Source organism: Balaenoptera musculus, chromosome 7, assembly GCF_009873245.2.
Source record: "Balaenoptera musculus isolate JJ_BM4_2016_0621 chromosome 7, mBalMus1.pri.v3, whole genome shotgun sequence".
In the NCBI taxonomy this organism is placed as follows: Eukaryota; Metazoa; Chordata; class Mammalia; order Artiodactyla; family Balaenopteridae; genus Balaenoptera; species Balaenoptera musculus.
Genome location: NC_045791.1, coordinates 104,090,379 through 104,117,287, shown reverse-complemented (window position 1 = coordinate 104,117,287; position 26,909 = coordinate 104,090,379). Strand labels below are relative to the sequence as shown.

The following is a 26,909-nucleotide window of genomic DNA, read 5'->3' as shown; positions in this document are numbered from 1 at the left end:
TCCCTGGTCAGGGAACTATATCCCACATGCACGCTGCAACCGAGAGTTCGCATGCCGCAACAACTAAAGATCCCGCATGCTGCAACTAAGACCCGGTGCAGCCAAAATAAATAAATAAATCATAATAAAAAAAAAGAATGGGAGGGAGAATTACTTTTTACTACACATTAAAAGACATATAATTTTTTTCAATTTTCAACCTGGTTATTGTAATGCAAATCGATTTTCTTTTTCAAAAATATAAACAACATGGATATAGCACAACACCCAAATGAGAAGCATTCAGGAGTTAAGAGTGATGGGTCAGAAGGGAAGCCATTCCTCTGAAAGGGAACCGCATAAGCAAAGGCCAAGGGGCGCAGAGAGCCCAGCACATGGGACAGCTGCACACAGTCTACCTGGCTGGGGCTGTGGGCGGGAGCTGGGGCCAGGGCACCATGGCCTGAAGTGCCAGCTAAGACTTTGGATCTCATTCTGAAAATGATGGGCCATCACTAAGTGTCACTGAGCAGGGCAGTGATATGACCAGAGTGCATTTTAGAAGGGCCACGCCCAGCCCGCATGGAAGAGCTACCAATGAAGCAGTGAAAGGGCAGCCATGAAGGGACCCGCCAGAGAATTCTGGAAGCAGAGATGGATCAGGACGTGGAAGGCCTTGCCCTTTGGATGTGACAACCAAGAGGTTACTGTGAATGAGGCCAGAGATACTTAGGAGGCATGGACAGAGGGGAAATGAGAGATGAAGGGTAGACAGACAAAAGGCCAGTGGCTCCCAGAATTTTGGATGTTGTAAAGCCAGCAAAATGTTTAGAAATCAAACAAAACAACAATTAAGAACCAAAATAAGATTACCGACTTTTTAATTTGCCAAGTAAGGAAAATTTGTTAAAATTATCACATTTTAATACCACTATTTTATAAAAGAAGGGACATTTTAAATCTCCCCCAAATAGGAAGGCCTAACCTCTGTTAAAGAATGGTCATTTAAATGGAATGAATTTAGCTTGATGACAAACTCTTCACATCACCCTTACTGTTCCCATTTTATCACAGAGTATAAAATCTCAGTAGGATGAATGGTGCTGGTTTGCTGAGTGTGAACTGCTATGTAAACCCTTATTTTCACAAACAGGGAAGGAAAGAGATTGAATAAGAATAGAGTTGAGAGTTTTTGTTTTTTGAAGGATGAGATTGATTTAAGAAAAGTCAGTGTACCGAGAGGAAAAACCAATAGAAAGAGACCTTTAGAAATAGGCACTAAATGTAACGTAGTTTCCCAGATTGGATCCTGAAACACCAAAAGGATATTAGTGGAAAAACTGATGAAATACAAATCAAGTCTGTGGTTTAGTTAATATTATTGTAGCAACATTAACTGCTGAGTTTTGATAAAATGTCCCAGGTTATGTAAGATGTTAGCATTAGGGGAAGCTGAGTGAAGGGTATAGGCAAACTCTCTGTATTATCTTTACAACACTTTTATAAATCTAAAATTATTTATAAATAAAAAGTAAAAAATATATAACAACAACCACACAGAAGAGAAAGGAGGTAAGTGACAACCTGAAATCCTTTGGGTTGGAACTTGGAGCTGGGTGGCAGGTGGCACTGGCCTTGAACAGGAAGGAAACCTCCCTCCCTGGGACCACAGGAAAAAGTGGGACAGGGATACAATTAATTTGCTAGTAAATGTGCCCCCAAAAGTTTGAAATAGAAGACTCTTCCTTAATAAAATAATTTAATAACTGAGGGGGCAAAACAGTAAATGAAAGTGGTTTATAAATGAAGGGAAAAATATGTAAATGGAACATATAATGTTTGGACTAACAACAGAAATGAATGGTTAATATCACACAGAAAGAAAAAAGCAGCAGCCTTGGATCATATTCCATCTTCGAATAATTCTGCTCTGCAAGGATTCTGAGGGCTGAAATCAGCAACCTAGAAAAGCCTTACTTTAGAGCGCCGGGTAAATTATGGAGGCTATTTTCAAGATTGCGCTAAAATAATGGCAGGACATTGAGAGGCAGAGGAATAGAAAGTGGAAATGAGCAAAACCCGGAGGGGAGTCAGTTGCTCCAAGTAAGGAATCGCCAAGTAAGGAATCAATTTCACAAGACACTGCAGTCGCCGCCATTTCCTATCGAATCCTTCCATTTACTCTCAGGACAAACCCAGGCCCTGGCAGAAGCTTTTAATACATTCCCACTACTATATTTTATTCACTTAAAACTCTCCTTCAGGGATGATCATTTTGTAACATATAGAAATAGCAAATCATCATACTATGCTCCTGGAACTAACAGAGTGTTGTTGGTCAATTACACATCAATTAAAAAACAAAAAACCAAACAGCAAACAAACAAAAATCCTCCTTCATTTAAAGCATGAATAATCAGCTTCTTAGCAGCAGCAAGTACAAAATCGTAACTTTAATACATTTTTTTAAAGGGCAAAAAAAATACAGTACAATGATATTCATAATACTTGTTTCTGGCTCTCCATTTTAGGGGGGAAAATCAAGTATACATGTTTTTATACTCAAAAGAGGTATATTATGTAATACAGGTTGTAAACTTAAAATTAATATCTAAAAATCAAGGAATTTTATTGCATTACTGTGAAAAAAATGTTGACTTTTTAGATAATAAGATTATGATTTGAATCATCTTGGGAGATGCTGCAGATTCTTGTATAAATGGATGTCGTCCTGGTTGAGACAGGCTGGGACCTGGGACCACTTGCTGGGAGCTGGGACCCTTTGCTACAGTGCTGCAATGCTCTCACCTGGACACACCTCTCTTTGAGCAACCCAATACAAAGAAATTGTATGGGACTAAAAATAACTGCATGCATGTGCAGCTGGGACAAATTGTGGACAAAAGATACAAAGAGACCAAAAAAAACCCAACTGCCACTTTTGAAGGGCCTGGAGCAAAAGCAGGGCACTGCACATGCCCCCTGCACACAACACTACCTAAGGGGTGGGCAGAACACCTAAGCCACCCCTCCAGCCCGACCCCTGGACACACCCCTACCCTCACCCCATGTAAGGAACAAGCTTGCCCCCCACTCAGGGAGCGAGCAAACAAGGGAAACCGTTGTTTGTTCTTGCTACCCCTTGCTGCAGCAGGGGCCCCAATAAAGCCTTGACTGAATTTCTTGTCTGGCCTCTAGTCAATTACTATTGATTGGGGAAGGCCAAGACCTTCTACCTCGTACCTCTGTACCTTCTACCAAGTCTTTGTACCTTGTCCACACTTCCCTTGTTGAATTGCTCACACTACCTGGTCGGTAACACCAGTACATTACAGCTAAATACTGAGTTAGGGTTCTTCAGCTGCAAGCAACAAACTCCAACTCTGATTAACTTAAGCCAAAAAGGATTAAGCGGAAGGACAGTATGTGTGTGTTTAGGACATGACAGGGCTCTAGAATTGAAGGAATAGCTGAAGGGGCAGGAACCAAGGCACCTTCCAGGATCTAGGGAGAGGAACTAATAATAGCTGCATCAAGGCCCTAACATTGGTTGAAATCAGCACTAACTGTGTTTTCCATTCCTGTGTCCTTCTGCTGAGGATTCAAAGTGAGAGAGTCTATTTGGTGAGTTTGGGGCCTGGGGAAAAACAGGGCACTACAACGAACAGTGCCTCAGAATCACCCATAGTGGGACAGGTAATTCAGAAAAGGGCTTTTACTGGAAGAAATGGAAATGGCTGGGGAGTAATCACCTCCTTCCTTCTTCTTTTATGCCATCATGCCTCTGCCTGAGTTTCTGCCTGGACTTGGAATGCCCCTTTGACCTGGAATGCCCCTAGCTAGCCAGACCACCTGATGAACTCCTATTTTCCCCTCAAAACCCAGAAAAAATAACCCACTTCTGTGAAGCCAGGCAGAGGAAATCACCTTGCACTGTCTTAGTACCTTGTTCACACTTCCCTTGTTCAATTGCTCACACTACATTGTGATGATTTGTACCTGTATGGCTCTCTCCTATTAGACTATAATTTCCTTGAGGGCAAGAATAATGTCTTTTCAACTCTGTTGCCTCTGTGCCTAGGACAGTACCTGTCATAAAATAAGTATTCAACAAAAGCTTGCTGAAATAAATGCAAATAATAAACCACTTCTATATTAAAAAAAAAAAAAACCTGAAACAAAATTAAACAACTTTGAGGAAGCACAAGGAAAATCCTATACAGACCCAAAATAATTTGAGTGTTACCTTTGCAAACCTGTGTGATGTTTGAGAAAGCCTGGCAATGTCTTCAAGATCCAGATAAGAAAGGATACTCAGGAGCAAATCGTCTGAGAGCCATTCAAGGAAGTCAAATTTACCTTCGCATAAATTGAAGACATAGTCTAATATTCTTGCACCAAATATTAAGGCAATTTGAACTGTAATTCAAAGAAGCCAACAAAACAACACAGTTATCATGTGTAGTCACATAAAAACTATGATCATTATCAGTAAGACAAGCTTTGGGGCATTTTCCCCCTGAGAGTGATGTTAGATTTTGCTGAGTCATTCCTGCTTTCACCAAGCTGCCTTTGGGACCAATGGCATGTATTTACAAGGCATGTATTTCCAACAGCTGTCCTTGCCCTGAGATCACAATCTTTTAGGTACACTCACTGTTTAACACAGTGATGGACTGCGTCAAATTCCAGTCCAGACAACTGACTTAACCAGTCTCAGTGTCATCCTCATCTTCATCCTCCCAATCTCCATGACTGGGCAAAGATGCTGGTTCATGTCTTTTTTTTCTACCCCTCCCCCCCTTCCCCAAATTGGTGTGAAACATTAATATCTCTTGATTTTAATTGACTTTTATTCTCTTATTGTTATACATGGTTTCTCTATGAAACTTTCTTCCTTCTTCTTTACCTTCTTTCATTCCCACCTTTACATAATAAAAAAAAAAACAGAAAGAGGCAAAGAAAAAAATAGAGGCATATTTCGTGAAAATTGTGTCAACTTTTGCCTATCGTTTTTCCTATCTTTTCAGTTATTTCCAAAATAGGAAATAGTTCACAAAGAATCAACCAACACTATGATCTACCCAAACGTGTTTAATGTAGGAGAAAACAGGGTTGGGTTTTTGTGTTTTTTTTTTTACCCCAGCTCTCTGAATAACTAAGAAATGGCTAATAAATAATAAAACATGTTTGGAAGGATACATATTCAAATTATAACAGTGATTAAATCCAGGTGGTGGTTTTTACTTTCTTCCTTTTGCTTATCTGTATTTTGTAATCTTTCTGTAATATATTACCATGTAATTTTTTAAAATCTAGGATAAATGGATGAAAGGAAGGAAGGAAAGAAAGAAGGGAGGAAGGCTGCCTCTTTTTATGAGAAAGGAAAATGGGGCTATAACGGAGTATGCACGTGGATTCCAGTGGTCCCAAAGCTGGGGACTTTCTTAGTCTCTTGAAGCTCATTTTTCCACTTCTGCCTCTGAAAGCACCACTATATCTAGCTTTTCCGGAGAACTTCTCTTAGAACAGAGAGAGTGCACTCTCTACAGCGAACTAACTGTCCAAGATTTGGGCACCACCTTCCTTCCCAACCTGGAACACTCCTTCTGGGGCAAGTGGGATGGAGCTGTCAAGAATACCCAGCTCCCTGCAGAAGCAGCAGATCGGTGATCCTAAAGGTAGATGGATCTCCAATCTCAAAATGGATGTAAGGTGTGGGCTATGTTTATGTAAAACCTCTAATTGTGTTAACTTGGAAGAGCCGCCATATAAGATTTCTCTCCAAAACTGGTTAGTCCAGCTTTCTAGAGGCATTAAGGGTTTTATTTGCTTCTAAATTCCAAGTGCTTCCAATTCAAAGCACTTCTAAAGTCCAAAGGTTTTCCTGGGTTGGGGGGAGAAATAGCCCTTCAAAAACTCAACCTAAAAGGGTAGATATTATGAAGAACCCTTGACTCACCAGCAGGATAAGGAGAAAAAGCAGCGCTTGTTTATTGGAAAAACAAAACAAAACCCTTAGTACAATAAAATTTCCTTAAAATAATTGTAGATGTTTCAACATTTTAAAATTCCAGGAAAGCATACTCAAAGCATGTTCAGATGCACTTTAGAAAGTCCCTGGCGGTCCAGTTAGGACTCTGTGCTTTCACTGCTGAGGGCCCAGGTTCAATCCCTGGCTGGGGAAATAAGATCCCACAAGCTGTGCAGACAAAAAAAAAAAAAAGTCTCTACCAATAAAGTCTTTTAAATGTTAAATTTAAAATTATAAAAGGACACATACACCTAAGTATGTAACATGATAGTTTCAAAGTGTATAGGTATTGGGGTCCTTAGAAAAAATTTTTTTTGCTTGTTTGTGTTTTTTATGTAACCAACATCTACATCCCTGACCAGGGATGGAACCCGGGGCCGCAGCAGTGAGAGCCCCAAGTCCTAACCGCTGGACCACCAGGGAATTCCCACATCTGTTTCTTTTAAAATAAGGAAAACAGGGACTTCCCTGGTGGCGCAGTGCTTAAGAATCTGCCTGCCAATGCAGGAGACACGGGTTCGATCCCTGGTCTGGGAGGATCCTGCATGCTGCAGAGCAGCTGAGCCCCTGCGCCACAACTACTGTGCCCGCGCCTACAGCCTGTGCTCTGCGGCAGGAGAGGCCACCGCAATGAGAGGCACCCGCACCTCGGGGAAGAGTGGCCCCTGCTCGCCACAACTAGAAAGGGCCCACGCGTAGCAACGAAGACTCAAAGTAGCCAAAAATAAATAAATAAAATAAATAAATAAATAAATAAAATAAGGAAAACAGTGTTAAAACAAACTCCATTTTGAAAAGTAAAATCAGCTCCTTCGTGTTGGATTATGTGGCAGCCAGCCTCCAAGAGAGCTCCTGATTCTCTCCTCTTGGATTCATGCCCTTGTGTGTTCCCAGCCCACACTGAATTAGGGCTGACCTGTGTAACCAATAGGATATTGCAAAAATACCCCAGGACTAGGTCACAAAAGACTTTAGGGCTTCTGTCTTGCTGTCTTGGATCACTCACTCTGGGAGAAGCCAACTGCCGTGTCCTAACACTACTCTGCAGCACCATGGAGAGGTCCATGGGGAAGGAAATTGCATCAGCCAGGTGTGCGAGCCATCATGGAACTGGATTCTCCAGCTCCAACCAAGCCTTCAGTTGACTGGGGTCCCAGGCAACATCATGCGAGACCCTGGATCAGAACAGCCGGGGTAAGCTGCTCCCAAATTCCTGACCCAACTCTCTCAGTTAATAGACATTTATTATTGGTTTAAGCCATTGGGTTTGGGGGTAATTTGTTACACAACAATAGACAAAGATTTAGGTACCTGCAAGTGTTGCGGTACCACGGTGGAAACCCAGGATGTGGGAATGGCGTTGAAATTGGAAAGTACGTGGAGATTTGAACGAGCTTGAGGAGAGTGTTAGTGAAAGTCTGAAAAGCCTTCAGTAAGTAGTAGAATAAGTAAATAATATCTGTTAATAAAAGCCTGACGGACTCTGAGGAGGCTTTATATGTGAGGGCTTAAAGAAAAGTGAGGAAAATATTATTAAAAAACTGGAGAAAGGTGGAAGAAAACTGGAGGAAAGGGAATCCTTGCTATGTAGTGGCAGAAAGTTTAGCAATATTATTGCCTGCTGTAATATGGAAAGTAGGAAATATTCCTGGTGGGTGTGTAACTTGGCTAAGAAGATTTCCAAGCAGAGTGTTGTTGAACATGTGGCCTGATTTCTTCTTGCTGCTTGAAGTAAAATGTGAGCAGAAAGAGATAAGCTGAAGGAAGGTCTCTTAAAAAGGAGCCAGGATTTGCTGGTTTTGAACCTTCTCTGCCTCTTCGGATGGCAAGCAACGCTGAAGTTAAGAAATGACTCCCAGGCAAAGATCAAATCCAGAGCAGTGTCAGGAAAACATGGTATAAAGACGATGCTGAGAGTGTGGCTGGAAAATGCTTTGTTAAGAACCATTCAGTGATACTGTAGCACTTCCAAGAAGCTTAAGGGTATGGTCACTCAGGAGTCAAGGACAGAAACCCAAAGTAAAGAAGGGCTTATCGCAAAAAGATGTATAGGTGTGGTTTTGTCTAATGGAGTGAACCCCAATAAGAATAATAGACGACACACAAAGTTTTTAAGAGAATTATATCAGCAGAAACACTGACTGCCAGCTTGAACTGAAAGGGTTCAGAGGTAGTACAAAAGGAAAAGATGACTCTGGACCCCCAAACTCCTACAGGTGGGAAGTAGGCTAAGAAAACTACACCTGCAAACATGGGCACCCTTTTGCCAAAAAGGAAGGATGAATCAGAGGATGGAATCAAGAGTCCAGAGGGGAAGCCAAAAGCCATAAAGAGTCTAGTGATAGGTTTTGAGCTCTAATCAAGAACTAATAACCTGTGCCCTGCTGGATTTCAGAATTTCTATGGACCAATGACTCCCATGGAGCTATCATTTCCCCACTGTTTCAAGAGCATTGTATACAGTGATTCTCTCATGCCTGTCCCACCGTGATATGTTGGGGGGAGAGGGGACAGAAAACCTGTCACTGGCTTCAGATCTAAAGGAACCTTCCTTGAGGAGCTGTACTTAAGGCATTACACCTGAGGAGCCCTATCCACATATGGACCCGATTTACACGATGAGATCCTGAAATACTTAAAGATACACTTCAGGAAGAAAGAAATTTACCCAGAAGGAAAGACTAGAATTTCAGAAGCAATGAAGATGAAAGAAATGGTAGTAAACATAGGCAAATATAAACAACTACTACTGTATAAAACATGTTTTAAATAACAAACTTTAGAGGAGGTGTCAGAACAAGGCAAATCAAAACAGCAGTCAACAATTACATATGAGGTAGAGGCTTAGAATGTAAACATTCTAAGGTCCTTATACTCAAGAGGCAGATAGAAATATTGACATATGTTAGATTTTTATAAGTTAAGTTACAGTAAACTTGCTAAACTTTTAAGGGACCCACCAGAGAGAGAGAGAAGGAGAGAGAGACAGAGAGGAGGAAGGAAGGAAGGAAGGGAGGAAGGAAGAGAGGGAGGGAGGGATGGAGGAAGGAAGGAAGAAGGAAGGAGGAATGAAGGAAGGAAGGAAGGAAGGAAGGAAGGAAGGAAGGAAGGAAGGAAGGAAGGAAGGAAGGAAGGAAGGGAGGGAGGGGGGGAGGGTGGGTGGAAGGGAGGGAGGGAGGGAGGGAGGGAAGAGAGAAAGAAAGGAGAAAAAATATATATATATATAAGGGTAACTCCCAAAATAGTTGGTCTGTAATCACTTGGAGATTGGTTCACAGCTGAACAAAATGGAAAACTCAATTTAAGGTGACTTAAATAGAAGTTTATTTTTTTCTCACACAGAGTCTGGCAGTAGACCAGAAAGGCTGTTGCAGAAGTTCCATTATGTCACTAATGTCCCAGGTCCTTTTATCTTTCTGTTTCACATTCTTAAGATGTGGCTCTCACCCTTCCTGTTTTCAAGGCATCACAAACATGGTCCAGTAAGTAAAAGGGGTAGGACAAGAAACAAAAATGGACATGGAAGCTGAGCCCACCCTTGTCTGAAGGCACCTTCTGGGATGCTCTATGAAACAACTTCATCTTACCCAGGAAAACTGGGTCACATGGCCACATCTGCAAGGTAGGGAGGGAAATGTAGTCTCTGTCTTAAGGGGAAAAAAATGGAATAAAGGAAACACAAAAGAGAAAGGAAGACATGGAAACAAAACAAAAAGCAAAGAAAAAGCATGATAAGATGAAAGCACAAAATAAGATGATAGAAATTATAGACATATTAGTAATCACAGTAAATATAAATGAACTAATCATGCCAGCTAAAAGACACTCAGATAAATAATTCATACATGCTTAAAAAAATGATACAGAAAAGTGAAAGTAATAGAATGGAAAAAGCTAGACCAATACAAATCAAAAGAAAGCTGGTGTAATTACAGTAATACCAGACTAAGTATACTTTAAAGCAAAACTCACTATTGGTAATAAGGAGGACCATTACTTATTGATAAAAGGAATAATTCACCAGGAAGATTTAATACTTCCAAAATAGTATGCCCCTAACAAAATACACAGAGCAAACACTGATGGAATTATGATGAAAAAATGATAAATCCTCCATTGCACTGGAAGATTTTATAACACCTATCGATACTTGATATACCAAACAGAGGTGAAGTTATAGAATATTTGAATAACACTATTAATAAGACTTATCAATGGACATTGCTATAGAAAAACAAAGATCAAATATTAATGAGCTATGCGTTCAAATAAAAAAATTGATTACTTCTCCAAATTAGAAGAAAATATAAAGATAAGAGCAAAAATTAATAAAGTAGAAAACAAACATTGTAGATGATCAAGGAAACCAAAAAATTAATTTTTCAAAAGATTAATAAAATGGATAAACTTTCAAGAATAAACAAGAAAAAAGGACAAAAGCATAACTCAGTCCTATGAGAAATAAAAAGATTAACTACAACAGGGACTTAGAAAAACATTACACCAATTAACACAAAATCAGACAAATTGGGCAATCCTCCAGAAATATATAATTTACCAATTCTGACTCAAGAAGAAATAGAAAACCTGAGAGACTATAACTAGTAAATAAATTGAATCCACTGTTTGATTTGAAATAAAAAACCTCAAGTAAAACTTCAGGTCCACACTGATTTACAGGTTAGCTTTATAAACTCTCAAAGAACAGACAATCCAGATCTTATACCATTTGTTCCAAAAAACAGAAATAGAAGGAAACTCCCAATTCAAATCATGAGGTTGCTCTAACTAGCAATGATGGTAGGCAAAAGGAAAACTGCATATGAAACATCATTTAGGAACACACATGGCAAAAATTATAAATAAATTATTAGGAAATTGAATCTATCAACACATTTAAAAAAATAAATTGTGAGCAGTAGAGTTAATCCTGGGATCCAAGGATGCAATAACTTCGGAAGATATATTAATATTATTCACCATGTTGGAATATTACTCAGCCATAAAAAGGAATGAAATTGGGTCATTTGCAGAGATGTGGATGGACCTAGAGTCTGTCATACAGAGTGAAGTAAGCCAGAAAGAAAAAAACAAATATTGTATATTAACGCATATATGTGGAATCTAGAAAAATGGTACAGACAAACCTATTTGTAGGGCAGGAATAGAGATGCAGATGTAGAGAACAGACATGTGGACATGGAGGGGAAGGGGAGGGTGGGACAAATTGGGAGATTAGGTTTGACATAAATACACTACCATGTGTAAAACAGATAGCTAGTGGGAACCTGCTGTACAGCACAGAGAGCTCAGCTTGGTGCCCTGTGACGACCTAGATGGATGGGATGGTGGGGTGAGGGAGGTCCAAGAGGGAGGGGATATAGGTATACATATAGCTGATTCACTTCATTGTACAGCAGAAACTAACACAACATGGTAAAGCAATTATACTCCAATTAAAAAAAATCATTTGACTACGTAAGGAGTTTTACACACTTTTTGAAAATTAAATATTTTCTTTAAATGGAAAAAAAACAAATAACAGGAAAAAATGATCATCTCAAAAATGTAGAAAAATTATTTCGGGGACTTGCCTGGTGGCGCAGTGGTTAAGAATCTGCCTGCCAATGCAGGGGACATGGATTTGAGCCCTGGACTCGGAAGATCCCACATGCCGTGGAGCAACTAAGCCCGTGCACCACAACTATTGAGTCTGCGCTCTAGAGCCCACAAGCCACAACTACTGAGTCCCCGTGCCACAACTACTGAAGCCCCCGTGCCTAGAGACCGTGCTCTGCAATGAGAAGCCACCGCAATGAGAAGCCCGCGCACCACAACAAAAAGTAGCCCCGGCTCGCCACAACTAGAGAAAGCCCGCATGCAGCAATGAAGACCCAACACAGCTAAAAATAAATAAATTTTTAAAAAATTATTTCATATAGTTCTAACATCTATTTATGAAGAAAAACTCCTAGAAAACTATAATAAAAGGGAATGTCTTTAACCTGACAAACCTGACACAGGCTAGTTACCAAAAACCTAATAATAGTATCAGTGATAATAACAACACATGGATTTGTTTAGTATTCAATATTTGCCATGTACTGCTCTAATTTGTATATGTACAGTGTGTGTATCATACATACATATCATCATTCGATCCTCACGATAACTCTATGAGATAGGTACTATTATGATTTCCCTCTTATAAAGACAAAGATGAGGAACAGAGAGTTTAAGTGGCTTGCTCAAAGTCACATAGTGAGAACTAGGATTGAACCAAGCAGTTTTCTCCATAATGCACCTCCTAATCGTGATTTTATGTGGCCTTTAATGTCAGGCATAAGACTAGAATGTCTACTCTCACCATTTCTATTCAACATTGTTTTGGAGGTGGAAAAAAAAGAAAGAAGACACAAAAATGTATCAGGGTTAGAAGGCAAGGAAAAACTGCCATTACTGCAACTGCAGATGATCTAAATATCAACATACAAAAGTCAAGAAATTTTACTGAAAAATGATGCTGATCAACCTAAATGGGAAAAGAATTTGAAAAAGAATAGATACATGTATATGTATAACTGAATCATTTTACTGTACACCTGAAACTAACACAACATTGTTAATCAAATATACTCCAATATAAAATAAAAAATTTTTTTAAAATTTAAAAATAAAGCAGTGTAATGTTGGTGTAAGACAATCAACCAATAGAACTAAATATTCCTGGAAATGATAGATGTACATTGGAACCTGTAACATGTAAGGATGGGATTACAAAACAGTGTAGGGTAACTAAACTATCCTATAAATGGTGCTGGGAATACTGACAGACCATACAGGAAAAAAAATTATAACATTTCGTCTCATCATAACCAAAAACAAACTTGAGATAAGTTAAAGACCAAATATGACAAACAAGTCATAAAATATTTAGAATTAAACATAGGTGTACATCCTTATGAAATCAGGGTAGGGAAAGATTTCTTAAACAAAACACAAAAGTACAAGCCATATATTAAAAGACTGACAAATTTGAACGCCGTTGTAAAATTGTAAACTTCTATATGGGTAAAAACTCATAAACAAGGTAAAAAGATAAACCCAAAACTTGGTGAAATATCTGTAGCACATATAACCAAACCAAAGAATTGGTACTCAAAATAGGAAAAAGTTTCTACAATCAACACAAAGAAGATAAACAACCAAATACAAGAAATAGACAAAGAAGATGAATTAGCAATTCTCAGAAGGAAACTGGTCAATAAATATAAGAAAGGGTATTCGACCTCATTACTAATCAGGGAATTTACACACCCAGTTTGGCAAAAAATAACATGTTATCTTTGATTACAGTAAATGTTGGTGAGAATGTGGGAAAACAGCATCTCTCTCATAAAATGCCAATGGGAATATAAATTGATTTAACTCATTTGGAGAGTAGACTGTCAATACCTAGTAAACTTGAAGAGGCACATATCCTACAACTCAACAAACACCGTTACATGCCTGACTTAGAGAAATGCTCACACATTTCACAAGGATAAGTGAAGATTTATTATTGCAAAAAAGTGGAAACCACCTAACTACCCTCAGTAGGGGAGATGACTGAACTATGGTTTGTAATATAGAATACCATAAGCCATTGAAATGAATGAACTAGATATACATATATCAACATGGATAAATCTCAAAAAACAGTGTTCAATGATAAAACAAACTTGAAAAACAATACAGTATACCATTTATGTAAAATTGTAAATATATAAAAGTAATATATATTATTATTATTTTCTGGGGGGTGGGAACATCTGTGTTTATTTGAGGCACGGAAGCAGCAGGAGGGCTCCGGTGTGGCGGTGGAGGGAGGGGGCCCGAGAGCAGCTGGATATCGGGGTGCGAGCAGATTCCTGGGTCAGCAGCCTAGACCCGGAAACAGTGGAAGGCCTGTCTTCCAAAAGGCTGCCCTTGAAGTGAGTGAAATGTGGTGTGCAGAGATGCCAGGGGAAAGGGGTTCTGTGCTGGCGCTTGGGGCTCTAGCGGCTGCGGATGCTGGACTCCTGACGCTTACTCCCATCCCCTCCCCCCGACACAGGCCGAGACCTGGCCAGACACTCACCCACGCCCAGCAGGGCACACGGACCACATGCCTGTCCACACAGCACATCTTCTGCACCTGCGGGCGGACACGGCCTGGACAGGGGCAGGCCTGGGACCAGGTGCCCCTCCCAGCATGTCCCTAGGATGCGGTTCTGACTCCGGGACCCTCAGGCTCCATTCCCAGGTTCCCCCTGGAAGGCTGACCGGGAAGTAAGGGTAGCTGGCAGGGGTGTGGGTGCAGGGGGCAGGCCTGCCTAGGGGTCCCCAGGGCCTAGAGGGTGGGCTCAGCAGGGTGAGGAATCAGAGGAGGAGGCTTCGAGATCCTCTTGGGTCTCGGAGGGGCTGGGCTTTCCTTCCTTCCTGAGCTTTGGGAGTCTGGGCTAGGCACAGGGTCCCGGTGGTCAGAGGCCAAATCTCAGCAGAGCCGACAGCAGGCTGAGCGGGAGCCCGAGGCCCAGCACGGTGACCCTGGCCCGCAGCCTGCCGTCGGCACACTGATGTTGCACAGGAAGCTCTGGCAGCAGTGGCTGCCCACGGACGCCACGCAGAGGTTGACGCTCGGGATGGGGCAGATCCGGGAGCAGCCCTTGTTCAGGGTGCAGCCAAAGTCCACCACGTTCCCAATGCCAGCGGATGCAGAGATAGTCACACAGTAGCTGTCCGTATCGGAGCGGACGGTGGGCTTCAGGCAGTACCAGTTGCTGTTCTTATTCACGCAAGAGAAGCACACCAGGGAGTGGGCTCGCTCCACACCCAGGAGGGCAGCCAGCAGGACCGGCAGGAAGACCTTCATTCAGGAGGGGGCTGGCTTCCTGCCTGGGGTCTCACCAAGCCTGGGGTCTCACGAAGCCGAAGAAGTCAGCCCTGCTCGCCGGCGGACACAGGTCCCCGGCCCGGCCGTGCAGTCAAGCCTGCCCCCGAGCCCAAGTGCAGCCCGCACTCCCCAGTATATATTATGTATGTATTTGTGACTCTGTAAAATAAAATATGCTTGGCAATGATACCAATTTCAGAACGGTTAGTAGAAGGGAATAGAGGAAAAACAGGTGAGGGGCAGAAATTTGAGTATATATTGTATGTAATTTTTAAATGCTTTTAAAAGACATTAAGTAAATATGGTGCTCACTTCAACAGCATGTATATTAAAACTGGGATAATAAAGAGAAGATTCTTATGGCCCTGAGAAAGGATGACAAAAATAAAAACAATTCAAAAAAATTAAAACCATTCAGAGTAGATTTTCTGATCACATGCAATTAAGCTAGACATGAAGAAAAAATATATAACCAAAAAATTCCCAGCTACTTGGAACTCAAGTAAACTGTTTCTAAATAATCTATGGATCAAAGAAGAAATCAAAATGGAACTTAGAAAATATTTTAAACTGAATGAGAATAAAGACACAACTTATCAAAACTTATCTAATATAGCTACAGTAGCACTTATGGGAAATTTAGGGGAAAAAATGGCTGAAAACAATAAGCTTTCATCTCAAGCAGCTAGGAAAAGAACAATGAATCAGACCTAAGAAAAGTAGGAAGAAGGAGATAATATAGGTATGAACAAAAACCAATAATAAAAAGAGAAAATCAACAGAGCTAAAATTTAGTTCTTTCAAAAACTAAGTAAAAAATAAATAAACCCCTAACAAGATTGATCAAGAAAAAAAAGAAAGCACAAATTACCATTATCAACACCAACATATTTGATAATTTGAATAAAATGAAGTAAACATAACAAATTTTAAAATCTTATGTTAGTGGTGTTGGGTATCTATAATATTATCTTCAGTTCTTTTATGTGGGTTTAAGATACTTCTGAATTTAAAAACTTTTAAAGGGAAAGGTATAGAACATAATGTATAAGATTCTTCTTTTTGTGTTAACATATTTTGTATATATGCATAGACCATTTCTCAAAGGATATATATGAAACTGTTAATGATGGTTGTCATGGGAAACGGAAACATGGGATCAGAAGGAAACTTGTTTTTATCCTATACCTATCCTTTTTTTTTTTTCACTTCTAATTTTATTGATTTGAGTCTTCTCCCTCTTTTTCTTGATGAGTCTGGCTAATGGTTTATCAATTTTGTTTATCTTCTCAAAGACCAGCTTTTAGTTTTATTGATCTTTGTGATTGTTTTCTTTGTTTCTATTTCATTTCTTTCTGCTCTGATCTTTATGATTTCTTTCCTTCTACTAACTTTGGGCTTTGTCTGTTCTTCTTTCTCTAGTTCCTTTAGCTGTAAGGTTAGATTGTTTGAGATTTTTCTTGTTTCTTGAGGTAGGCTTATATTGCTATAAACTTCCCTCTTAGAACTGCTTTTGCTGCATCCCATAGGTTTTGGATCATCGTGTTTTCATTGTCATCTGTCTCTAGGTATTTTTTGATTTCCTCTTTGATTTCTTCAGTGATCTCTTGGTTATTTAGTAACGTATTGTTTAGCCTCCTTGTGTTTGTGTTTTTTACGTTTTTTTCCCTGTAATTGATTTCTAACCTCATAGCGTTGTGGTCAGAAAAGATGCTTGATATGATTTCAATTTTCTTAAATTTACTGAGGCTTGATTTGTGACCCAAGATGTGATCTACCCTGGAGAATGTTCTGTATGCACTTGAGAAGAAAGTGTAATCTGCTGTTTTGGGATGGAATGTCCTATAAATATCAATTAAATCTATCTGGTCTATTGTGTCATTTAAAGCTTGTGTTTCCTTATTAATTTTCTGTTTGGATGATCTGTCCATTGGTGTAAGTGAGGTGTTAAAGTTCCCCACTATTACTGTGTTACTGTTAATTCCCTCTTTTATAGCTGTTAGCAGTTGCCTTATGTATTGAGATGCTCCTATGTTGGGTGCATATATATTTATAATTGTTACATCTTCTTCTTGGATTGATCCCTTGATCATTATGTAGTGTCCTTCCTTGTCTCTTGTAACATTCTTTATTTTAAAGTCTATTTTATCTGATATGAGTATAGCTACTCCAGCTTTCTTTTGATTTCCATTTGCATGGAATATCTTTTTCCATCCCCTCACTTTCGGTCTGTATGTGTCCCTAGGTCTGAAGTGCGTCTCTTTTAGACAGCATATAGATGGGTCTTGTTTTTGTATCCATCCAGTGAGCCTGTGTCTTTTGGTTGGAGCATTTAATCCATTCACATTTAAGGTAATTATCGATATGTATGTTCCTATGACCATTTTCTTAATTGTTATGGGTTTGTTCTTGTAGGTCCTTTTCTTCTCTTGTGTTTGCCAGTTAGAGAAGTTCCTTTAGCATTTGTTGTAGAGCTGGTTTGGTGGTGGTGAATTCTGTTAGCTTTTGCTTGTCTGTAAACCTTTTGATTTCTCCATTGAATCTGAAGGAGACCCTTGCCGGGTAGAGTAATCTTGGTTGTAGGTTCTTCCCTTTCATCACTTTAAATATATCATGCCACTCCCGTCTGGCTTGTAGAGTTTCTGCTGAAAAATCAGCTGTTAACCTTATGAGAGTTCCCTTGTATGTTATTTGTCGTTTTTCCCTTTTTGCTTTCAATAATTTTTCTTTGCCTTTTATTTTTGGCAGTTTGATTACTACGTGTCTCGGCGTGTTTCTCCTTGGGTTTATCCTGCCTGGGACTCTCTGCACTTCCTGGACTTGGGTGGCTATTTCCTTTCCCATATCAGGGAAGTTTTCGACTATAATCTCTTCAAATATTTTCTCGGGTCCTTTCTCACTCTCTTCTTCTTCTGGGACCCCTCTAATGCGAATGTTGTTGCATTTAATGTTGTCCCAGAAGTCTCTTAGGCTGTCTTCATTCTTTTCGTTCTTTTTTCTTTATTCTGTTCTGCGGCAGTGAATTCCACCATTCTGTCTTCCAGGTCACTTATCCGTTCTTCTGCCTCAGTTATTCTGCTATTGATTCCTTCTAGCGTATTTTTCATTACAGTTATTGTATTGTTTATCTCTGTTTGTTTGTTTTTTAATTCTTCTAGGTGATTGTTCTTTAATTCTTCTAGGTCTTTGTTAAACATTTCTTGCATCTTCTCGATCTTTGCCTCCATTCTGTTTCTGAGGTCCTGGATCATCTTCACTATCATTATTCTTAATTCTTTTTCTGGAAGGTTTCCTATCTCCATTTCATTTAGTTGTTTTTCTGGGGTTTTATCTTGTTCCTTCATCTGGTACACAGCCCTCTGCCTTCTCATCTTGTCTTTCTGTGAATGTGGTTTTTGTTTCACAGGCTGCAGGATTTTAGTTCTTCTTGCTTCTGCTGTCTGCCCTCTGGTGGTCTATACCTATCCTTTTTAAACTGATTCATCTTTTATTTTACTACATGCATTTATTTGTGGGGTTTTTTTTCATATCTCTAAAGTTAATTAAAAATGATAAAATATGAGAGCCTTTCTTAGATCTGTCTTCCCTACTCTGTAGCCCAGAGCAGGCTCCCATGCTTCTGCCCCCCTCCCACCTAACCCTCCACCCATAGAACCCGACTCCAGGTCTCTAGAAATTCTAGAGATTCAGGCTGAAGACAAGGAGCAGCTGGTTAGGGAGAGCAAAGAGAAGAAGAAGAATAGACTAAGAGATGGTAGCTGGGGGCTTTCCTGGTGGCGCAGTGGCTGAGAATCTGCCTGCCAATGCAGGGGACACGGGTTCGAGCCCTGGTCTGGGAAGATCCCACATGCCGCGGAGCAACTAGGCCGATGAGCCACAATTACTGAGCCTGCGCGTCTGGAGCCTGTGCTCCGCAACAAGAGAGGCCGCAATAGTGACAGGCCTGCGCACCGCGATGAAGAGTGGCCCCCACTTGCCGCAACTAGAGAAAGCCCTCGCGCAGAAACAAAGACCCAACACAGCCACAAATAAACAAACAAACAAAAAAAAAGAGATGGTAGCTAAGCATGAGAAAATGAAATTCCAGGTCAAAGGCTGAGATATGGGCCTCAAGAAAGGACCTACAGAAAATGGATTATGGATCCATGGCATGTGGCCAGCCAAATTTGGGAGGAAGGTAAGGACCATTCTTTCCCACTTTCTGATTCCTGGCATACCAATATTCCTAGGATCTATAACTCAGGCCAATATTTCAGGATATTAGTATTTATTAATAATATCAATTTTCCATTATAGTCCCCATTTCAAACATTGTCCCATTCTCCCAATAAATCATCTAAACATCCATGGAAATTTCAATTCTTTGACATCTAAACCGTATCTCCCACATTTCCTTTCACATGCAATAGCAGAAATTTAAAAAACTTTGTCATTTGGTTCAGAAAATATGGTTGTTGAGGTCATTTGGTTTTATCACAGAGATTTTTGTGGATTGGCCTAAATACCTAACCACCACTTATAACTCATTGAAGATCTAAGCAACCAACTTAAAAATGGACAACAACTTATAAAATGGATATAAGTTGGAAAACAACTTATTTTTAGGTTGGATTCAACCTCAGTCCATGAGTGAGCACTTTCAATTGAGTTTATACGGGCACATTTTTGCCGTAAATTAAATTTTAAAAAATATTTCCGATAGCTAATTTTCTGGTTGTTCCAATCTATTTAGCTTAGGGGGGAAATATCTATAGATGTTTTCTCAGATTTTTAAAGGTCTCAGAGAAAAAAATTCAAACTTCATAGGCAAATGGGCAAAGAGTATAACCAGGCAAATTACAAAAAGAATATAAATGGCAATTAAACATGATGGGATTTTTACTAGTTTTCAGGAAACTGCTAATTAAACATGATACTATTTTCACCATCAGACTGGAACAGATTAAAAAAGAGTAACAATATCTAATTAATGATGGCAAAGATGTAAGAAAACTCCTATATCCTGTTGGATGGTTATATTAATATTCAGTACTTTAATATTTAAGACACACTTTTTGGGAGAGCAATTTGTGAGTATAGCGAAGTGATTGGCATCTTATTTAAGTTGTCAGTTACTCAGAATTTAAATATGGTGACATCAAAATATTAATGAAGTCTCATTTTATGAACAAACATGGAAATAATGTAAATCGCTCAATTTAAAACTCTTTCAAAAATAGCATAATTATAAAGTTGGCATAATTACAGAGGTCAAATGAGTTGTAGATGGCATTTGTGCTACATCCTTGACAGTGCTACTCAAGCTGGTTAACAAAAATACCATCTTTGTCAAGTTAACCTTGACTTACACAAGGTTTTCAAGAATTCACCCCTCAAATAATATACTCCGTACCTATCAAAATTTATAATGTAAATATCTTTGGACCTAGAAATTCTACAACTAAGAATCTATGCTATTGACATTCTCACATAATTGTGCAAAGATAAACATGTCCCAGATTGTACCTAAAGGCTTTTGAAAATGCCCATTAGGGACTTCCCTGGTGGCGCAGTGGTTAAGAATCCTCCTGCCAATGCAGGGCACGTGGGTTCAAGCCCTGGTCTGGGAAGATCCCACATGCCGTGGAGCAACTAAGCCCATGAGCCACAACTACTGAGGCTGCGCTCTAGAGCCCGTGAGCCACAACCACTGAGCCTGTGTGCTGCAACTACTGAAGCCTGGGGGCCTAGAGCCCGTGCTCCGCAACAAGAGAAGCCATCACAATGAGAAGACTGCGCACCGCAACGAAGAGTAGCCCCTGCTCGCTGCAACTAGAGAAAGCCCGTGCAGCAACGAAGACCAAACGCAGCCCAAAAAATAAAAAAAATTAAAAAATTAAAAAATTTTAAAAACTTGTAATAGCTAGAATTTACTGAGTTCTTATCATATGCTAGGCAAATTCTAAGCACTTCATTCAATTAATCTTCATAAGGACCCTATGAGGTAGATGCTATTATTATTTCCATTATTGACCATTGAGGAAACTGAGATCCAAACAGATTAAATAATTTGCCCAGGGACTTCCCTGGTGGTCCAGTGGTAAAGAATCCGCCTTCCAATGCAGGGGACTCGGGTTCAATCCCTGGTCAGGGAACTAAGATCCCACATGCGTGGGGCAACTAAACCCATGCACCACAACTACTGAGCTTGCACACCTCAATGAGAGAGCCGTGTGCGTGCTGCAAACTACAGAGCCCATGCACCCTGGAGCCTGCGCATCACAACCAGAGAGAGAAACAAACCTGCACGCCACAACTAGAGAGAAGCCCGCGCGCCACAGCGAAGAGCCCTCACTGCAATGAAAGATTCCGCATGCCTCAACGAAGACCCTGCGTGCCGCAACTAAGACCCGACACAGCCAAGAAAATAAAGAAAGAAAGAAATAATTTGCCCTATGTTACATACCTAGTGGATTTGGAGCCAGAGTTTGAACAGAGGTAGTCTGTATTAAGCAACACCCTTAATTGCCATGCTAACAGTTCTCTATACTTTGTAGTATAGGGATGACTTTTAAAATAATAAATATATGATTTTTGCCTTTTAAAAATACAAATCTGGGACTTCCCTGGTGGTCCAGTGGTTAAGACTCCACGCTTCCAATGCATGGGGCACAGGTTTGATTCCTGGTCGAGGAACTAAGATCCCACATGCCATGCTGCGTGGCCAAAAAACAAAACAACAACAACAAAACAAATCTAGAAAAAAGATCAGCAATGTTTTTGATTTTATAATTTAGGTTGTTGTGACATATATCATCGTGGTAGGCAGAATAATGCTGCCACTCCTCCCTACCCCTTCAGATGTCCTACATCCTTATCTCCAGAACCTGTGACCTTACATGGCAAAAGGGACTTTGCAGATGTGATTAAAGATCTTGAGATAGCGAGATAACCCTGGATGAACTGGGTGGGCCCAATGTAATCATAAGGGTTCTTAGAAGGAGAAAAGGGCGGCAGAAGGGTCAGAGTCAGAGAAGGAGATGTGAACCCGGAAGCAGTGTCAGGATGAGAAAGACTGGACTGCCCATTGCTGGCTTTGAAGATGATGGCAGAGGCCATGAGCCAAGGAATAGGCAGCCTTTAGAACCTGGAAAAGGCAAGGAAATGGACCCTCCCCTAGAGCCCCCAGAGGGAACACAGTCCTACCAACACTTTGATCTTAGCCCAGTCACACTTCGGCACTCCAAAAATGTAAGATAATACACTTTTATCATTTAAGCCACTAAATTTGTGGTAATTTGTTACACCAGCAATAGGAAACCAATATAATCATTAATTATTAACTTAATAAAGATACACTCTGCTTACAGATTATAGGACTTTTGCTACCTGGAAAGTACAAATTTTTTTATCGGCTGAATTGTGCCCTCCTCACCTCCCCCAGATTCATATATTTAAGTCCTAAACCCCAGTACCTTTGCCTGTGACTCTACTGGGAGATGGGCCTTTAAAGAGGTAATTAGGAAGGGTGTTTGAAAGACTAATGGAAACACTAAAAAAAAAATAAAATAAAAAAAAAATAAAGAGGTAATTAGGTTAAATTAGGTCATATAGGTGGGCTCTAATCCAATCTGACTAGTATTCTTTAAAAAATATATATTTATTTATTTGGCTGCACTTGGTCTTAGTTGTGGCATGCAAACTCTCAGTTGTGGCATGTGGGATCTAGTTCCCTTACCAGGGATGGAACCCAGGGCCCCTGCATTGGGAGCGTAGAGTCTTAGCTGCTGGACCACCAGGGAAGTCCCATGACTAGTATTCTTATGAGAAGAGGAAATTCAGACACACAGAGAGACCCCAGGGAGGGGCATGCACACAGAGGAACACAGTTCAGATGCTGGTTTTGTTGAAGGATTAGATCGAACATGTAAGAGAAAGAAAGGAACCAAGGATAACTCTAGGATTTGGGGCCTTATTTTGGCAGAGGGAGGATCAGGAGCTATTTTTGGACACGTGACCTTTGAGAGCCTATTAGATACACTAGTGGAGATATCAAGGGGGCAGCTAGATAAATATCTGAGTGTGGAGTTCCGGGGAGAGGCGCAGGCTGGAGATACCAATTTGGGACTCATCCCCTTATGGGCAGCGTTTAAAGCCAGAGACTGGATCCAATCCCCCAGGGGGTAAGTACAGACTGACAAGAGAAGAGGCACTAGAGCTGAACCCTGGGCCCCAACATTTAGATCTGGAGAGATGAGGAGGACCCAGCAAGGAGACCAAGAAGACACCAGTGAGGCAGGAGGAGGACCAAGACCAAGGTGCTCCCGGAAGCCAGGGAAGAAAGCGTCACCCCTGAACTAGTGCTGCTGAGAGGCCAAGGAAGCAAGAGAGCACGGTTCTGGTCCTGTGTCGGGACTGACACCAAGGCTGACCCAGATTCCTAGAAACATGCCGCTGCTGTTTAGGATGTTAGCAAGAGAAGACTTCGGATGAAAAAACTTTGGGGGGATCTTGGGAATATGATAAGGAGGGAGTGGGGCAAAATAAATCCAAACATCCTAAACTTAATAACAGCAAACAACGATGAAGAGCTGATTCTGTACTGTGCGCCTTTCTAAATACCTTTCACGTGTCAGGTCACTGAAAGCTCAAAGCGACCACATCGAGTAAGCATTTGACCCTCAGATATGAGGAGGAAAGGGGCTCACGGAGGGGGTTCCAGAAGCCGGCAGAGGCAGCAGAGATTCTAACCTGGCCGCCGACCCCCGAGCCCCGCTCTGTGCCACAGCGCACCCCTCTCCTGGGCTTTCTGAGGGATTCCCTAAGAACTGAGGGGGAAGAGATGGAAGAACAACAGTGCTGGTTGGAGTTTTTCCCTCTGCCAAGACTCCCGTGCTGTAGGAAGGCTACAAAGTGAGACGCAGATGCCTTTGAACTTGCCAGGCCAATTTAATTTGGTATCTCTGTGCTGTTCCTGGCGCGAGACTGCAGCTCTCAAAACTACAATTTTAAAAGCCTGTTTGGGTGTATTCCTCCACTGAATTCCTCAACTCTCCTCTCTCCATGCGGGTGGGGAGCCAGCAGGAAGCCAGGTCTCTGTCAGACTCATACACTCCCGCTTTCTTGTTTATTCTTCCGGGATCAGGAAACCCACGAGTGGTCATCCTGAAGCTGATGTGGCCCCATCCTCACCGCCAGTGTTTTATAGGGGGCAAGGGTGTTGGAGACGCAAGAGACAGGTGTTTGGCCCTTAAGCCTCTACTCAAAACACGATCACCTCCCATCTCTCTGGCCCAAACCCACATCTCCAGGTTTTTGTCGAAGTCAATCAGAAAAATCCCATGGTCTGTCAACAAATATTCAGCACTCCCTAGACATATAGCTCTGGATTAGGTACTGTTGTGCTTAGAAAATAAAACGGAACCTAACTTGAAAACGAAATGTGTTTTACAGAAGTTTACTTTATAGCTATCTGGGCAGAAACCTGCCTATCCCACAATTAAATAAGTAAGGCGTGCCTAGACTGATTTTTATTCAATGAAAAGTGGACAGTCTTTCTTCAACATGGTTCTTTTCAAGCCAATAATGAATTTTATAAATACTTCCTATAAAGGAGTTAACAAAATAATATGTGTAGAGTATCAAAACCTGAGTGCAATCAATCCAGATGTTTGACTATTTAAGGAAGCAAAACCAAACCAAACCTACTCTCTCTTAAAAAACAACTACTACATGCTATAGTGTTAAATAAGAGAAAGTCTTTAACAACGCTGATTATCAAAGATCCACCCAGAACGTGCCTTTTAAAAATAAGATTTTGGACTTCCCTGGTGGCGCAGTGGTTGAGAATCCGCCTGCCAATTCAGGGGACACAGGTTTGAGCCCTGGTCCAGGAAGATCCCACATGCTGCGGAGCAACTAAGCCCATGCGCCACAACTACTGAGCCTGCACTCTAGAGTCCGTGAGCCACAACTATTCAGCCCGCGTGCCACAACTACTGAAGCCCACGTGCCTAGAGCCTGTGCTCTGCAACAAGAGAAGCCACCGCAATGAGAAGCCTGTGTGCCACAACAAAGAGTAGCCCCCGCTCGCCGCAACTAGAGAAAGCCCGCGCACTGCAGCGAAAGATCCTGTGTGCCGCAACTAAGACCCAACGCAGCCAAAAGTAAATAAATAAATATTTTTTAAAAACAAACAAAAAATTAATAAATAAAATAAAATGAAATTAAAATAAGATTTTTTTTTCTATTCTCAATGCTTAGGCCTGGCAATGTCAGTAGTTAGCTGTGGGACCTGGGAAAGTCACATCCATTCTGAATCTCATTCGAGAAAAAGGAATAATACTATTTATTACACAAGAATATTATAATAATAAAATGAGAACATGTATATGAAAGTGCTTGATATTAATATTAATAACATTGTTAACTACTCCTAGTAAAATAAGAATCTCTAAAGTGCCTTCTGGCTTTAAAAGTTTATTATTAAGGAATAATTATTGAAGAGTTTAAAGAGAGTCCTTTCAGAGACACATACTGCAATAGTTTAGAATGAAGTGATGCAACAACTGAGATTCACTTCAAAATAATCCAGTGAGAACAGTAGGTTTGTGTACATTTTGGGCCACATTTTGAGTATTACTGAACCGGGTTATGGATACATGGGAGTTTTTTTAAAAAACATTCTGTCTACATTTTATGTTTGAAACCTTCACATTGAGTAAGAAAAAAACAAAGGGGAAATTGAAGGGCAATTTCTATTATTAAGTCCAAATGCTACTTGATTAAGACTGCTTCTCATGCAAACCTTGATATTAAAAGAAATGGTAGAGATTTTAAATGAATGCCAAAATGCATAAGAATTCAAGCAATTGATAATTTGAATATTTTTAAAATGTATTAATTTATTTATTTGGCTGCATTGGGTCTTCATTGCCATGCGCCCGGGCTTTCTCTAGTTGCGGTGAGTGGGGACTACTCTTCGTTGTGGTGTGCGGGCTTCTCCCCGTGGTGGCTTCTCTTGTTGCGGAGCACGGGCTTCAGTAGTTGTGGCACGCCGGCTCAGTAGTTGTGGCACGCCGGCTCAGTAGTTGTGGCTCACAGGATCTAGAGTGCAGGCTCAGTAGTTGTGGTGCACGGGCTTAGTTGCTCCACGGCATGTGGGATCTTCCCAGATCAGGGCTCAAACCCATGTCCCGGGCTTTGGCAGGTGGATTCTTAACCACTGCACCACCAGGGAAGTCTCATAATTTGATTATGTTTTTGAATAATCTTTTTTTTTAACATCTTTATTGGAGTGTAATTGCTTTACAGCCATCATTGAATAATCTCTTAACTTATTTTTCACTAAAGGAGACCCGTTTTAATTAAATATTAGGTTAAAAATTATATTTACTACATGATTTAAGATTATTAATGAAATCTACACGTTAACCTGGAAACTTAAATGCTTAAAGATTTTTTCCCAAAAGAAATTTCAGGATATGTTAACGATTTTCTGCCTTTTAAGATCCCAATGTTCTATCATATCTGTTCTATCCAATTAAGTACATAATTACATATCATTTCAAATGATGAGATACTGGATACTTCACTGACAAAATCTGTCACTAACTAAAGAGAACTTAACAGCAGCAAGTATACGTAATATGTTCCCTTCCTTACCCTGAAGTTGTGAGTTCTCTAGGAAGTCTTCATGAGTTTCTTTTGTTTCTCCAGGTTTTGTTGATCTATACTCACTCCTCAGAGAGATCTTCCACCATCTAAAGATTACCTGTAATTGAACAGATAGAAAGTGAGATGAATTAAAACTGATTTCAATACCAACAGCTGCGTTTAGGTCTGGGGTTTTTAAAAAAATCACCATCATGGAAGGCGCATAAGGCTGTGTGTCCAACAGCAGGTGTAACTTCACAAACTGGCATCACATCAAATTAGAAGTGAGGTCTGTGCATCAGTGAACATTTTCCTTAGAGATTAGGGGCACAAAACCAAAGTGCTGGA

At 40.5% G+C, this 26,909-nt stretch overlaps 1 protein-coding gene and 1 pseudogene across 1 annotated transcript in view; both read right to left on the bottom strand.

Annotated features, from left to right (window-relative positions):
- Positions 1 to 26,909, bottom strand: part of FBXO36 (F-box protein 36) — a 100,526-nt gene that overhangs the window by 16,365 nt on the left and 57,252 nt on the right. Inside the window, exons 2-3 of the mRNA XM_036857314.1 lie at positions 26,571 to 26,679; positions 4,226 to 4,398 (exon numbers count right to left, since the gene is read on the bottom strand). Coding sequence (XP_036713209.1) covers positions 4,226 to 4,398; positions 26,571 to 26,679 — 282 coding nt within the window. The remainder of the gene's footprint in view (positions 1 to 4,225; positions 4,399 to 26,570; positions 26,680 to 26,909) is intronic.
- Positions 14,515 to 14,981, bottom strand: LOC118897768 (annotated as a pseudogene).